This window comes from Giraffa tippelskirchi, chromosome 2 (assembly GCF_054371585.1).
Source record: "Giraffa tippelskirchi isolate mGirTip1 chromosome 2, T2T-mGirTip1v1.2.pri, whole genome shotgun sequence".
NCBI classification, from domain to species: Eukaryota; Metazoa; Chordata; class Mammalia; order Artiodactyla; family Giraffidae; genus Giraffa; species Giraffa tippelskirchi.
Window position 1 is genome coordinate 57884391 of NC_137276.1, and position 15826 is coordinate 57900216.

Genomic DNA, 15826 nt, shown 5'->3' on the forward strand with positions numbered 1-15826 from the left:
TTTGGCCACCTGATGCAAAGAACTGATTCATTGGAAAAGACCCTGATGCTGGGAAAGATTTAAGGCGGGAGGAGAAGGGGACGACGGAGGATGAGATGGTTGGATGGCATCACTGACTCAATGGATGTGAGATTGAGCCAACTCTGGGAGATACTGAAGGACAGGGAAGTCTGGCTTGGTGCAGTCCATGGGGTTGCAAAGAGTCAGACACGACTTAACAACTGAACAACAACAGGGAGCTTAGGGTCCGGTAAGGTGGCACTTTCCTTTACAACCATGGCAATGATGCAAGCAAGCACACATTACAAAGGCGATCCAGAAGTCCATGAGAACTCCAAGAAGGGGCAGAGCTTCCCAAAAATTCTTGGAGAAGCTATCTTTCGGAAGCCACCCAGTGAGGGCATAGAGGGGACATAAAGTTATGCTTCAAAGACTGGCTGTAGATGAAACCCAAACAGTGTCCCAGGAAAAAACACTTGAATACATCACATCACTGGCTTTGGCCTGGACTGAGTGTATTGGCAAATATTCAAGGGCTCTGACTAAACTTTTTTTAGCTACTGTTCAAATGGCAGAGGGAGGCCTCTCAGGCCAGTGGTTAACTATCGAGGCTCTGAACTTAAGATTCTTTGAGGTCAAACCTTGGCTATGGTTGGCCACTGATGATTCCTATGACCTGAGAAATGTTACTTAAGTCAGCCTTAACGTTTTCATCTGTAAAGTGGGACTAATACTCTTTTAGGGTGAAACATACAAATACAGGTAAAGTTTAGCCCAGTGCCTCGCAGTCAGTCTCTGCTCAGCTGTACCTATACCTTTCTCTCCATTTCTCCAGCTCAAATGGGATGAAAGTACTCATATTTATTTGATGATACAATGATGGCACTTAGAAGTTTTGCAAATAGGCTATCAATGGGAGGGGGTGTTATTATCATTCCTGCCTGTTGAACTTGTGTTCCAAGCCTCCGAGGCTTTTCTTGGTGTTCCTCTGCCTTCTTTTTCTATCTAGCAAACTCCTATCTATACTTTGAAGCCCAGCTTGGATGTCCCCTTCTGTGACTCTCCAATGCAGAACACCAAGGGCATTTTCCACTGCTCCTTCAGCACTTTTTTTCATATGTTTTATGAAGAGCTCTTCACACTGCAGTTACAGTAGTCAGTTTATTTGTCTGTTTGCCAGCCCCATGGGCACTGACCGATGTTTGCTTAATTTGAGAAAATGAGTAATGAGGGAGCTATGACTATCAGTTCTTGGGCACCTCCTGTGAAAGTATCTACACAGACATTCCTGGAGGGAAGAAGAAGGGAGGGCTGAGTTATTTCTTTCCTTGCACTTCTAACAGCCACTTTATTTGGGGGAAATAACAAATTCCTATTAAGGGTATTGTCAGACCCTAATTAATTTCCCTGATCTGGCTATATTGGTCCCGTCTCTGCACAAGGCTGTAGCGTTACCACTAATGAAACACCAAGCCAGTGAGGAGCCGAAGCTCCCACTCTCTTTAATTTAGGGGGACCATTAACAGCGCTCTCCATCATCACAATTACTGGGGACCGCTTCCTTCCCTCCCTGCGGTGAAACTCAGAGAGGAACTTGTGCCACTAACTGCATATTAGAGGGTTTTAAATTTTTTCCAGAGGAAGGAGGAAAGGAAAAGATCCTCGCATCTTGGCAATCTGGAACTGATGGAGCAGGATTTATAGATCCTCCAACCTTCCTTTCATTGCTTCTTTTTTCCTGGGGGTAAGAGGGGGATCTATAACAAACTAAGCTTTCGGTGTGGCTGTGGAAAAAAAAGAGCTAAAAATGAAAGCAGTGAAGGCAGTGTGATGGTACCAAGGAAAGACAAGCACCAGGGGTCAGCTTTATTCGATCCCTTCTTTGTTAGCTGGCCATGAATGAGGACATTTGAGTCTGGTGGCACCCGGCTGAGGGTTCAGAGAATAATGACTAGTCCGTGGAGCGACCTGTGCCCAGGCATGGTGACAAGTGTGTTGTTAAGTCCTGTGCTGCAATTGTTCCATTTTTACACATGAGGAAACTGAGGCAGAGAGAGAGGTTACAGAACAGCCCAAAGTGACCCACCTAGGAGACAGCAGAGCTGAAACTAGATGCCCAGCAGCGTGGCTCCAGGGCTCGTACCCCGCCTGCTGCACAGACAGCAGCCCTGGGCCTGCCCAGGACCCAAGGGGAGCCTCAAGGCCCCTCCCAAGAAACTCCCCTCCGGGAGCTGCAAACCCCTCACCTGGAAGAGGAAGGGTGGCACCCCTTGGTCTTGGAGGCTTCCCCAGCTATGGTGGACTTTGATTGTAATCAAATTAAGAGTGTAAGCAAGATTTATTAGGCTTTCAATTACCTTCATGGCACTGATTTGCATAAGGACAATGTGTTAATCACAATGGCCTTTTGAGTCACTCATTAAAAATCTGAGAGAAGGCAGAAATCTTTGTAGGCATCAAGTCTGGGTCACTGCAGGGACTATTAAGGGATCCTGCTGCCTGGCCCCAGGCCTGAGGCCCCAGCTGCCCTAGACGGACCTTTCCCGGGTCCCTTCTGTGCAGCGCTCCGTGCGTGTCTGGAAAGTGGAAGGACGGCTCGTCAACACCTCAGTGGTCAGGACCAGACAGGGACGAACCCACAGTGCTCCACAAACCACTGAGCTCGAGCCAGACATGTGGGTACCCAGGGTTCCTCCCAACTGCCGACATGCTCAGAAGCTGGTTCCAGAGGTCAGAGGCACAGGCTCCGACTCACAGAGTGATGCTGCAGTGCCGACCTCCATGGCCTGTAATGGATGTGACTGTGATGCCTGAACTACAGAAATACAAGAGTCACAGCCTCCCCACCCAACAGCCTGGGACTTCAAGCATCTTGGCTCCCTCACCCTTTCCTGTTTGCTTGTCCTCAGAGAATTCAGACAAGGACCCCTGCGTCTTGGAACAGCCACACACCTCCAAGTACCAAATCATGAACACGCAGGGTCCCTAAGCTCACCCCCCGCCCAAGGTTTCCTTAATGAAAGGCAGAGAGGAGCTTCCTCCCTCTCAGTCACCCGACACAGCTGTGGAGGAGGGCAGGCATCGAGTTTCCTACTGTGACAGTACCTGACTTTCTCTTCCACTTCCTTTCCTTCTCCTTTGGGAAATTACAGGAGGGACTTAGAAGCTGAGGCACCCCAATGGAGTTTCTATAAAAATGAGAGACTCTGCACCTGGAGGAAATTCACGAAGTTATAGGCAGAGAACAGCCAATCTCCAATCACAGGCCACAACGTGCCCTCGGAACAGCTCTGGCCTGAGGGACATGGGTTGGGCCTTGTTCAAAAGATGACACTTCTTTCTGGTCTCAACTGCCCCACTATAAATTGGGAAATGGGGCGAGGTGTGGATCAGGATCGGGTTAATGACTAGAAACCATGTCACTGGTCTTGAATGGCCAGCGGGGAGGAGGGTGAAGGGCAGAGCGCTGTGTGTGGTTCACTGCCCTGCCCCTTCCTGGCTGTGTGTTCTTGGGGAAGTCACTGTCGCACTCTGGGGTTTCCCTCCCAGTTCTGCCACTGGAGTGAAGGATATCGTCCAGAACGCCCATTGCCTTGCTGTGCTGGTATTCACCAACACTTAGCAGTCTACCCGCAGGCAGAGCTCTCCCTTCTCTCAGAGGCCACTGCTTTGCCCTCTCTAGCACCCCATGGGCATGCACAGGAGGCTGAAGCGGGGGTGGTAGCAGAGCACTGAGTGCCAGACAGCGGCTCTTCAGTCACAGCATTTCTTTAAAAAGCCAGTTCGAATTCTGGAATGCCATCCAAGTCCTTCAAGGTCAAGGTCCACCTCCTCTGGGCAGCCTCTTGACTGTCTCAGCCTGGCCACCTTCCTCCTAGAGAACCCCAAAGCCAACCTGTCGCCAAACCCTAGCTTTGCTTTGATCTGCCAGCTCCCAGTTTTGCCTCACCAAGTCTTTCTTCCCCAACCAGACCCCCTTCATCTGTTTAACCCCAGCACCAGGCAGTCTCATGCCTTCAGCTCAACTCAGCAAAGACCTGGCCAAGGGCTGGCTGTGGTCATGGCCAGGCAGGTCTGTGGCAGGTCTCCAGAGGAGCTGGCCTGCCATCAGCAGCAGAAGCTTTACTGAAATGGCTCAGAGAAGGGGTGGCTGAGAAGGACATGAGATGTGGGACGATGAGATGCAGGATGATTCTGGCAGGACAGAGAGTTAAAGAGCTAAAAGGTAACAAGGGTAAATGCAAAGTGTGTGGCTTGGATTGCACCGCCTGTGCTCAGTGGCTGGCAGCATTCAGCCAGAGAAGACCTGTGGCTTCTAGCCCAGCCGGGGTCAAGCGGGGGAAGGTGAACGAAGGAGGGTTTGGCCTCGAGAGCGGTGGTTCTCAACCACAGGTGATATCTCTGTCCTTTAGATGTGTGAGAGTCCTTCAGCAATGCCTGGAGGGTCACTATAGGAACTGAGTGGGCAGGAACCAAGACATGACATGTCCCACAAAGTCCTGCACCATAAAAAACTACCCTGGCCCAAAAGGCCAATAGTTTCCCACCCCCAGAAACACCCACAGAAGGGGGCTGCTCTAAGCATCTGAACTGTCAGACCAAGTGTGCAATGAGGCAGCAACTCTGAGAAGGGGTTGGGGGCTAGATGGTGAAAAGCGCTTTGGAGTGAGGCAGGGAACCAACCCCCACCCTGCCTGAGCAGGTGCTGGACCCGAGGAGCTCTAAGCGCCCCTTCTGGCTCCAAGAATCAATTGCCTCTAATTTGATTTATGAGCATGGCCAGTACCTGACTTCCCGGCAGCGCCTTGATGGTGTGACCCAGGTCTCCTGCAGCGCGCTCTGGGCTGCAGGTGCCGCGGTCAGGCTGGGTAATGAGTGTGGAGCGCTGACTGCCAGTGCCCCTCCCTGTGGTCAGCAGGGACTCAGCACTGGGAGAGCAGACAGCACAGCAGGCCCTGCTGTTCCAGGGTCAGCCCGCAGAGCGCTCCGAGAAAACAGCCCTGCTCAGCGAGGGACCTGCGAGATAACTAACTAGGACACTTGCCGGTCCTGACCACGTGCTCCTTCTGGGGTTGGTGGAGGGCAGACTGGCCAGTTCCTCAGTGCCTGGTGCCTCTGGCAAGCCCAGTCCTACCTGTGATGCTGGGTTTCTGTGGCCCTGCCCCTGTGTTGAAGGCCCAGCCTCCCTTGACTCCTGCCTGGGTGGCCTGGGCTGTGACCCCCAGCCCAGTGACCTTCCTGAATCCCTTCCAGCCCTGCCTATGACTCTGCTCAGGAAAGAGGGAAGGCTCTGGGTTTAGGGACGCTAACTTTCTGCCGAAAGTCTAGAACCTAAAGGAGAGACAGCTCTCCACCGAAGGAAGGGATAAAGCAGTCAGGCTGGATAAGACTGGTACTTTCAACTTCTGTTTTGATGGGGGACAAATAGCACTCACCCATGAGGATTTAAAATAGGACATGCGGATTTTAGAAAATGTACTGTCCTCCTGACTATTCAGGGGCCCCATCCCAGTTCTCTCACCTGAGGGGTGTGTCCAAGGAGACCTGGGGGCCCGAGGGGTGGCTGTCCAGCACCCACCCAAGCGGCGCCTGGCCCCACCCTTGGTGGCGCACGCCCACTCACCTGTGCGACAGAGTGGGTTTCATGGAGCTCATGGAGTTGAGGGGGGGCTGCATGGGGAGTTTCCCGGGGGGGTCGCTCTGGCGGCTCTTCTGATGTCGGAGCAGCAGCAGGCGGCCGAGCTCCTCGCACCAGGAGGACAGCAGGGCTGCAAGGAAGGACAGGATGGTCAGCGAGCTTGTGACTGGCCACTGCGCCTTGCCGCGCCTGGCCCACCTCACCCACCCAGGCTGGGTGCTCCCCACGCTGGCTTATGTCCCCACCTTGACACCAGTATTCTCGCCTGTACAGTGGGACTAACACCTGAAGGAAAGAGGACCAAAAAGATGCTGTTGCTGAAGGAGAAGATCAGAGGAGGGTAGAGTGTAATGGCAAAGAGGGGAGAGTCAAGATGACGGAGAGGACCGCAGAGGCAGGGCCAAGGCCGGAGGCCAGGCACAGACCAGCATGTGCCCAGGTTAGGAACTGCTGGTTGTCCCCAAACATATCACCCTTGGACTCTGGACAGTCAGCTCAACATGGCTTCTTCCCTGTGAGTGGGACCCCAAAACCACAAGGTTTAAACAAAATCTGGATCCTTCCTAGAACCTGTTGCTGTTCTCAGGAGTACTTGCAGAATTCTCCTTCCCCCCCAAGTGCCCAGAAGAGCACAGGTACACCCACCTTCTGGGCAAACCTGTGATGGGTCCCTGTGCCACTGGGCACAGATGCTTAAAAGGACAAAGGATTTCCAGGGCACAGAGTGGCCCAGGGGTGAGGCAGGGGCCGAGCCAGAGTCTGCTGGGGGCACCAAAGGCAGGAGCACAGGAGAACCCTCCACATCCAGGCTTGGAGAGGCCTCAGAAACCAGGGAACGCTACCAGAACAAGCTAGGTGTTGGGGGATGAGAGAACGACTTTCCTTCATCCTGAACTATGCCAGTGAGGCTACCAGAGGCCAGAAGCACCCTCAAGGTCAGTGTTTCTGGCCAGTCCAAAAGCTGAGGTTTGGGGAAGGAGTCAGAAGTCAGGAGGGCTGGGTTATCACCACCTCACTGTGTGATCCTAAGGAACTCACAGACCCTCTCCGGGCCTCAGTTTGCCGGCAGGAAAAGAGGAGTCATAACTCTCGCCTTGTCTTTCCTCCAGGGCTGTGGTCAGGGGCAGAAGGGGAAACTGCAGAGACTGCGGAAGCAAAATGGGCTGATCACAGCCCAGCCAATGCCCTGCTCCTGCCATCAGTAATCAGTCAGACTGATCTGACAGTTCTAAGGAGTCGAGCCAGTCAGGGGGTCAGGAGCCTTCTGAAGCAGGACAGGATGCAGAGCCCACTAGCTCATTCCAGGGTCTGCCATCTGAGCACTGTGCAACACGCTTGTGTGTCCTTTTCTTGAATCCATCCCCTGTGATCCACGGTATCAGCTGTTCTCCCCATTCTACAGATAAGCGGACTGAGGCTCTGGCAGAGGAAGTCACTAGCTCACAGCAACCACTGCGGGGAGGGGCAGACACACAGATGGTGCCCCTGCTGTGTATCCCGGTGGGTGAAGCCCAAGGCTGAATCAGAGTGCGGGGGAGGAGATGAAACTCTTCAAAAGGCCCAAACCTTTTGAGGTTTGCGGGTTTGATCCCTGGTCCGGGAACTAAGATCCCACATGTCACAGGGCAACTAAGACCCAACATAGCCAAATAAATTTTTTTTTTTAAAAAAGGGCGCAAACCAGGCAGCCACAGTCTCCAGCCACTCTGACTCAATGAGAAACTCCTCCTGCTTCTTCTGAGTCACACCCTTTACCATGTTCAGCGGACGATGGGGGAAGAGGCATAGACACACAAGGCCCTGGAGAGACGGCACAGGGCTGCCAGTTCAAACCATCCAGACCTTGGATAGGCTCCCCTAGTAGCCCAAGTCTCGGAGAGGCAGGCTGGGGACCCTCTGAGACCCTGCCAGGCTCCACCTGGGCCCCTGGCCCAGGGAGGCTCTATCAGGAGTGTGGAGAGCGGGGCCTGGCTTCTTGAGGGGCAGCAGGCTCTTTCCTGCCCCTCACCGGGTGGGCAGGGGCCAGGAGGCAGCTTTTAGGACCAGCAGGAGAACACTGCCCACCCAGCCATGCTGAGTGCTGGCTAGGAGGGAGGTGCTTACGCTCCCAGGGGCCTGCTGGGGACCGAAGGGCAAGGGCGGTGGTTCTTGTGGGGATGGGGTGGGATGGTGAGGGGTCCTGCCAGCATCGCTGAGTATGTTTGCCTGGCCTGTGCGGTGGGCAAAGATGCTCAAAGAGGCAAGCGAGGTTGACATACAATCTGTGCTCTTCCCAACAGGGCACCTGTTTCTCCCTCCAGGAGGGAGGATCATTGGCTGAGCTGTGTCTTAAGAGCTGCATCCTGCCCCCTCTGGGGGCCTCACCATGCCACCACCTGCTCAGGGACGAGGGTGCCAGAGAGGAAAGGCCCCCACCCTGGCTTTTGTCTACCCAGAAACCATGGCAAAACGCCCCCGACACGGGTGCCCAGCACACATCTGCCGCAGCTGGAGGGGAAAGCAGCCGATTCATCGAGGCTGGAACAAACAGAAATGAATTTCCAGATTGCTCCATTCTTCTCCCAGGCCCCTAGTTACCGCTTCTTGTGCGGGGGGGCACCGGGCATCTGGAACCTCATTTGCACGCCAAGCACGAGGCCCAGCGGATCACAGTGATGGAGGGACCGCTTCGCTGCCAGCACAAAGGATGACCGCAGATGGTGCCGCCTGCTGCCTGCCCTGCCCACGGCTGCCCCTCCTGGCCTGCGCTCCTCCTGGAGGGCCACCGAGCCATGGGAGGGGCTGGGGGCATCTTAGGGGCATTCGGAGCTTTCCTCCAATGTCACAAGCCACTCCCCCATTTGGTCAAGGACGGCCCTTGTCTTCCTATTGCTAGCAGAGTGGTTTTCCGTGGAGAGAATAAAGGGAGTGGTGTAGAGGGGCCTGGGATGCTGTGAGCAGATGTGATGTGGGTATTAGGCGGCCCTGACACAACACAGATGCCAGGACAGCCGCATTCCTACAACCAAGAGGGAAAGGACAGGGAGCAAGGGAGGCACCACCCATCACCCCCTCGGCCTAAGCGGCCAGCCGGCAGAGGCCACGCGAGCAGACGCAGAGCAGAGAGACACAGGGCAGGCTCTCATCATGGTGCAAGCCAACACAAGCCGTTTCGAGGCAAATGCTGGTTAGTGATAACACATGGGGATTTGCAGCCACAAAACCAGAGACTCAGGAGGATGGACAGACAGAGGCAGGCAGGGGATTATACAAGGACAGAAAGACAGGCTGGCAGGGTGAATGTCTGGGTATGCATCTGGGGGTATGCCTGGATCTGGGCTGTCTGTACACGGCTAAGTTGAGCATGCCTCTCTGATGAGATGACACCAATGTCTGCAATACTCCCAGGAGAGGGGACAATGGTGAGCAGGCCATGGACGTGATGACTAAGTGTCCTGGCTCTGGGGTTCCACAGACCGGGCTTGAACTGTGCCCTGACACTCTCTAGCTAGGAGATTTCACACAGGCTGCTTCACTGCTTGGAGCTCAGTTTCCCCATCTGTGAAATGGATTTTTATAGGAGCTGCCCACCTCAGAGAATGGACGTAAGCTGTAAATCGGTGCTGTTAGTCAACCAAAAGAGAAGGAGGGTCGGCGGAACATCCAAGCAGAAGCCAAAAGAGAGGGAGGGTCGGTGGAGGCCCAAATGACCTTGTAACTCACAGCAGCCCCAGAAAAATAACCACTCAGTCACGCACCCACCTCTGACTTCACATGGCACCTGGATAGCTGGTGAGGTACGGACTCCACAATCATCCCAGCTCGGTCTCTACCACCCATGTGACACCTTGAGCAAGTCACCTAAGTTCCTGTGCCTCAGTTCCCTCATCTCTAAACGGCAGTGGCGGTAATTCTACTCCCTGTCTCACACACCAGCTGTCAGGATGCTGGTCAGATGCTGAGTTACCACCATGAAGTGAAGGAACAGCATCAGGTGCATAGTAGGTGTTCTATGTATGTTTGCCACAATGATGATCAGTATTATTGACCTTGGTTGGTAGACGAGCGACGAACAGGATGGGCTTTGGTGTCTCTGTCCACCTCTGACCATATAGCAGCAGCCCCAGGGGGGTCAGTGGAAGGGAAAGGGGATTCCAGCCAGGGAGAAGACAGACAGGTTACCCTTTCACACTCCCACAGCCTGCATGTGCCTCTGCAGCTTATCCAGGAAACCACAAAGGACACTAGGGTTCCATGGGCTTAAACAACTAAATCATCTGCCAGCAGCAAGTGTCTTACAGTCGAGGCCATAGCACGGTGTGACTGGTGGTGTGTTTTTCTTTCCCAGTGGTACATCAAATAGTGGCGTGTGTGACAAAGGGGGCTGTCTCCTATTCCTGGGACCCAGTAGATGTGTCTAGGGGCCCCTGCACCAGAGGGTGCTATGGTAAGGTGGCACAGACTTCTATGGAAGAGAAGTGGAAATGAACTCGGGGTCTGAGAATCACAAAGGACACAGGATGCAGATCTGAGGATGGGCACTGGGGGAGAGCCATGTTCCTGATATTTGCTCCCCAAGAGCTCCCTGGTTTCTGCCCCTACAGCTGGCAGCCACCACAGTGTCCTTTAGAGACAAGTAAAAGGAAACCAGGTGTAGAAATGAGGGGAGGTCTGGAGCGAAGCCCTGGGGCATCTTAGTCCAGGCTTGTCCGAGATGCGGCCTGCCTGGAAACAGTGACAGGCCCTGTGTTTGCCTCTGCCTGCAGCTCCCGGCAGAAGAGATGTCCAGGTTGGGCTGATCCGATGAACGAGTGCGGGGCTGCCAGTCTTACCCGAGAGAGGCGGCACAAGGAAAGGGCTCCATGGCTGGATCTGGGAACCATCGGGGCTCCAGGTAGGGAGGGTGGAGCTGTAATCTCCAGACCAGCAGAGTCGCAGGCAGACAATGAGTCACTTGCGGGTGGAGGGGAGGCAAAGGCTGGGGTCTGGAGGTCAGAGCATCAAAGGGACAGATGAGCTCGCCTGGGCACATGCAAAAAAACTGCCCCTTGCCAGGCAGGGCTTGGGCTTAAAAAGGAGCCAGAAACCATAGGCAGCCATGTGGCCACACACACACACAAAAGGCGTTTGTTCCCTATGAAGGCAAGCAGAGGGATATTCAGACAGTGAGAGGCCAGGATATTCAGTCCTGGTAAGGTCTGGGAATGGGGAAGGGATAGGAACAGCTGTTGGGGGGGTGCAGGGAGGATGAAAGGCCATCTGGGGAGGAGGGTACAGAGACCTGGATGTACCGGCCAAGCAGGAGAACTATCAAATGTGCTGCAGCCCAGGGAAGCTACACGCAAAATGAAACAACGGCGTATTAAGTATCAAAGAGCATCTTAGTGGCTAAAAGGCTGCTGAAGAACAGAGGAACTCTGAGTGTGTAAGAAGGAGGGCTTCTGAGACTCAAGGATGAGGCAGGGCTCAGGGGTGCCCAGGAGGCATATCTGCTAGGCAGCAGCCCCTCAAATCGTGCTTTTGGCGGGGCTGGAGAGGAAGAGTCAGAGTGAGGCAGATAGAGGCCCTGGGAACATGCAAATGGAGTTCACTGTTCAATGAAATATACTAACGATACATTTTTAAAACGCTTCCATACATCAGCTTGCTACATCCATACAAGACCCTCTGAAGTGGCAGCAGGAGCTCAGTGGTCCCTCTCCCAGCAGGGAAGCCTGGCCACAGGTCTTGCCTGGTGAGTCAGGGCAGAAGAACCAGTCCTCCATACTGAGCTCCTCCCTCCCCCTGCCTCCTCCTTTCCTCCCTGCCACATCTGGGTTCCTGTTTCCGGATCCACACGATTTCCCCCGGATCACCTAAAGCCACCTCAGGAAGACGGGCACCCCACCCCACCCCGCCCCACCCTTGGGTCACTGCAGCCTGATTATCTTTGCGGTCTGTCGCCTCTGCTTCTTGTCGGTTCCAATCACCTTCTGCAGCACCGTCCTTTCTCTCCTGAATGATGACAAGTGCGTTCTATCATTTATCTCAGTCTCCAGTCCCGCCTCCTGCCAACCCACATGCTACAAGGTGGCCAGAGGAATTTTTTCACGAATGTATGCTGTTCACCTCTTTCCAGTCTGTGTCCCCAGAGGGTGCACAGGGCCTGGGAGACGGCAGAGGCCCAGAAAACATGCTGATTTCACTGAGAGTCGGGCTACCCTGGGGAAAGTTGGGTGGGGGGGTGTTCTACAGTGAGAGCGTGAACCCCGAGGGCCAGGATGGGATTCCAGGGGTTCGCTTCTGCAACCCTGGCACCCAGCACAGGCTACGAAGCCAACACACAACTAATAGATTAAAATGTATTGCATCTACATTACCCAGTGTGCAGAAGATAGGCGAGACAGACAGACCCTGGACACACTGCATGAGACCCAGTCGATCAGGGTCATACACGTGACCTGACACCCTATAGCTTTTAAGCCTGCCAGCAGCTCCCCATTCCTCAGGGTCAGGGACCCAGCTCCAGGAGCACCAGCCCTGAATGGAATCTGATTCACCATGTATCCAGGTTGCTACCACCAAGTCAAGTGACACCTGATTGTGACATGCACACCCCATCAGCCGGCCACTTCAAATTAGGGAATTTAAGGTAAGCAGATGACAGAAACAACACCCTTTCGTTAATGCAGAAGGGCCAGCTGTGGGCACTGGTGTTCATGTTGATGCATCCGTCACACCCAGGATGACAAAGGGACTTCCTAGAGCATCTCACCTCAGATTCCCTGGAGATGCTGCTGCTGCACCTCCTTCTGCCTCCCTAGACCCAGGCCACATCTTCCTACCTTCTGACTTTCTTTTATCTCCCAAAACATGGGGTCCTGCCTGGGGCCACTGCCCAAGGAAGCTTGGGAGGGTGAAAAACAGTGAGGACTCCTGCCTGTGCCTGGGGACCAGGGTTCTTCTACTCTGCAGATCCAGGCAGAGAAAAGGAAGTACAGTGAGGGCCCAAGAGGGATGGGTGAAGGGGGCTGCTGAGATGATGATGATGGCCTGGGTTGGTCTCTCCATCTCATCTGTAAACTGGGGAGTCAGTAAGAGGAAGCTCTCCTCACGGGCCTGGCGTATGGAGCCCTAAGATGAAGGAAAGGCCTGATCTTTAAACCACACGTGTAAGATGGCAAGTCTTATGCTAGTCTCAACTGGAAACTGGAAGCTGTGAAGTGCTCTCTCTTGCTTTTTGAAGGCAGAGTGGCTAAGAGCACAGACTCCAGTCAGGCCACCTGGGTTCAAATCCCAGCTCAGCCACTTAGCAGTTGTGCGACCATGGCAAGCTACTTAACCACTCTGTGCTCTCGTTTTCCTTTTGGTAAAATGGAGATAATAAATATTACCTACCTCCGAAGTCATAATGAGGATTAAACAAGCTGATACACATAAAATGCTAGGGTGATGCTGAGTGGGCTTCCCCAGTGGCTCAGTGGTAAAGAATCCACCTGCAATGCAGGAGCCGAGGGTTCAATCCCTGGGTTGGGAAGATCCCCTAGAGGAGGGTGTGGCAACCCACTCCAGTACTCTTGCCTGGAGAATCCCATGGACAGAGGAGCCTAGCGGGCCACAGTCTATAGGGTCACAAAGATTTGGACACGACTGAAGTGACTTAGGACACATGCATGCAGAAGATGCTGAGCACGTAGGAAGGACTATGAGAATAAACTGTTACTGTTTCTGTTAGTAAGAGGTTTCTCTGTCTCCCCATCTACATATTGTAGCTCAAATAAAATACAATTTCTTTCACCCATCTCCAGGAGGATCACAAAGAAGGCTTATATGCCCTGGACCCAGTCTTACACCACTTCCTTCACACCGGGTGCTCTCTGGGTGGTGCTGTTCCCTAGCACCCAGTGGGAACCACATCTAATGTTTTTCTCTGCCAGACACTCTGAATTGGGCAGACCAGGGCCCCCATGGAATTAAGTCCCAGTAGCCACTCACTCTGACTCAGCTGAGGCCATGCAGTGCAGGAGGCTAATCTCGGTGGACTCCTGCCTGCGGAGTGCCCGGGAGGCGGGCAGACCCTCGGCCCCGCCTCAGTCCCTATGCCCCTGTGTGTCCAGCAAGAGGCGGGACAGGAGCCAAGCTCAGGATTCCTGCTCTGATCCATGACCCCTGAGAAGAAAGCTGTCCCTGGAATTATCTGCCTGTCCTCCTCTGTGGGCCCACCATTGCTGGGTGTCCCAGAAACAGAGAAAGGGCCCCTCCCTGCCAGTTCTCTTGGACCATCTCCTCCCAGGAAATGGCACAGGATACATGTAACCACAGAACGTCAGGGCTGGGAGCAGCAACTCAGGGCTGGGGGCTGTGGTTGTCTGACCTCAGGAACTCAGGCGTCTCTTCTGTGTGGCCAGTGACCCAGCAGGCAGCCTGGGCCACATGTGTATCTGTGAAATGGGGTGAGAGCACCCCACTATGGATGGGGAGGACCTAATGGGATCATGGAGGGGCACACGAACAGGCCTTTTGCTTTCTCAACCGCCTGGTGCCCTCTGCCTCACTGCAGCCTCACAACGCCCAGTGAGGGGCTGGCCAAGGATGAGGTTGTCCGTGTTTTACAGAGCAGAAATTGAGGCCCAAGAGGTGATCCAAGCAGCACTTCCACTGCTGGTCTGGGATGCTTTCCCTTTCACTCCCACATGTCAGTGATGTCACCTATCTGAGAAAAGGTACATCCCCGGGAGATGCCTCCCACCTACCTCCCACTCCCAAGATTCAGCACCACCCCAGTGCACTGTCCCTGGTCTGCTACCAGCTTTCTGTGTGACCTCGGGTAACTTCCTTCCCTCTCTGGGCCTTATGTAAAAGAAAGGTGAGAGCTTGTGCTTTCTGAAATCTGTTCCCCATGAATCAGCCCTGTCCCCAGAGGACCCCTCCTGATTCCCTCCTTTTGGTCCTGCAAACGCTAGTGTGCACAGGACGCAGGTGTGACAGGGTCCGGGGGTGGGTGGGTGGGCAGGTGGGCGGGAAGGACTCGACAGCCTCAGCAACTGGGACTACTGACGGGTGAGAACCTCCCTGTGGTTATAGGAAATGTCATTCCCTGGGGGGTTGTAGGTTGAACTTGGGTGACCCTGACAGCTGACCCCTAGAACATAAAACCAGAGATGTTTTCCTTGAGGGAAAACCCTGCTCTCCTGCAAAATGGCTACATCATCGCGCTGGCACCAGCAGCAGCACACTGTCCTGAGTTTCAACTGCTTCTGGCATTTCTAGATCATTCCCACACTTTGCGGCCAGCTCTGTCATCTCCCATCACTGTGGGAAAGAAAGTCAAAACGAGGAAGGATCGACGACTGGCCCTTTGGCTGTGAGTGACCCTGTTCCTCTCCAGCTCTTCCTAGCTGCCCCTCACCCACCCACACTCAGGCCCCACGTGCAGGGAGATCGACCAGGGGGGTGGTGCCTGGTCCCAGGATTTGCAGAGAGGCCTGTGGCCTGGCCCACTCTGCCCTACTTGCTTCCTTGGGCAGATCCAGCCACCTGCAGTCCTGTGGTCCAGGCAGGCAGGAGAGGGCCTCTGGGCTGTCCCTCCCTTGGGAAGGCTCCACCAATGTTCCCACCCCCTCTCCCCAAGGGCTGCCTGGGCTGGCAGGAGTCTGTGAACTCACCCTGGGAACTGAACTCCAGGGGATCTGGAGCTGCGGACAGCTGATTCCCAAACCAGTTCTGCTGTCCCTCAACCCCCTGAAGGAGGAAGCTCTGGGACCCAAGAGAAGTCAGACAGGTTGAGCCTGTCCGTGAACTTTAGGAAAATCCCATCCCAGAAAATTCCTTGTCCACCTCACACTACCCTCTGGGTCTTGTGAATAACTCAGATTCAATTGGAAAGACACCTGAAACAAGCTCAAGGTGGGGTAGGGGGTTTCATCAGAAAGACAATGCACCTTTCTTCTCAGGGGTGCCCTGCAGACCTACCAGCCTGAGGGACGGGCCTGGACGGGGCACCGGCCAAAGCATTGCTATTTGCAGAGAACAGCTGGTAGGGCACTGCCACCATGTACAGAACCCTGTAGGGGCACTGGCTCACACACCCTTTGCCCCCCTGGACTTTTATAAGCCACCTGGTGGTGGGGAAGTCACAGCCCCCATCTTAGAGATAAGGAGTTACAGAGAAGCTAGCTAACCTGGCTCGGACACACCTGAGCTTGTGGCAGGCCAGGACTAAGGCAGGAT

The 15826-nt window shown here is 54.3% G+C and overlaps 1 protein-coding gene across 16 annotated transcripts in view; it reads right to left on the reverse strand.

Annotated features, from left to right (window-relative positions):
• Positions 1 to 15826, reverse strand: part of ZMIZ1 (zinc finger MIZ-type containing 1) — a 239945-nt gene that overhangs the window by 29666 nt on the left and 194453 nt on the right. For all 16 annotated transcript variants that reach the window (XM_081563798.1, XM_081563819.1, XM_081563784.1 and 13 more), the window contains one exon: positions 5624 to 5768. In XM_081563798.1, coding sequence (XP_081419924.1) covers positions 5624 to 5768 — 145 coding nt within the window. The remainder of the gene's footprint in view (positions 1 to 5623; positions 5769 to 15826) is intronic.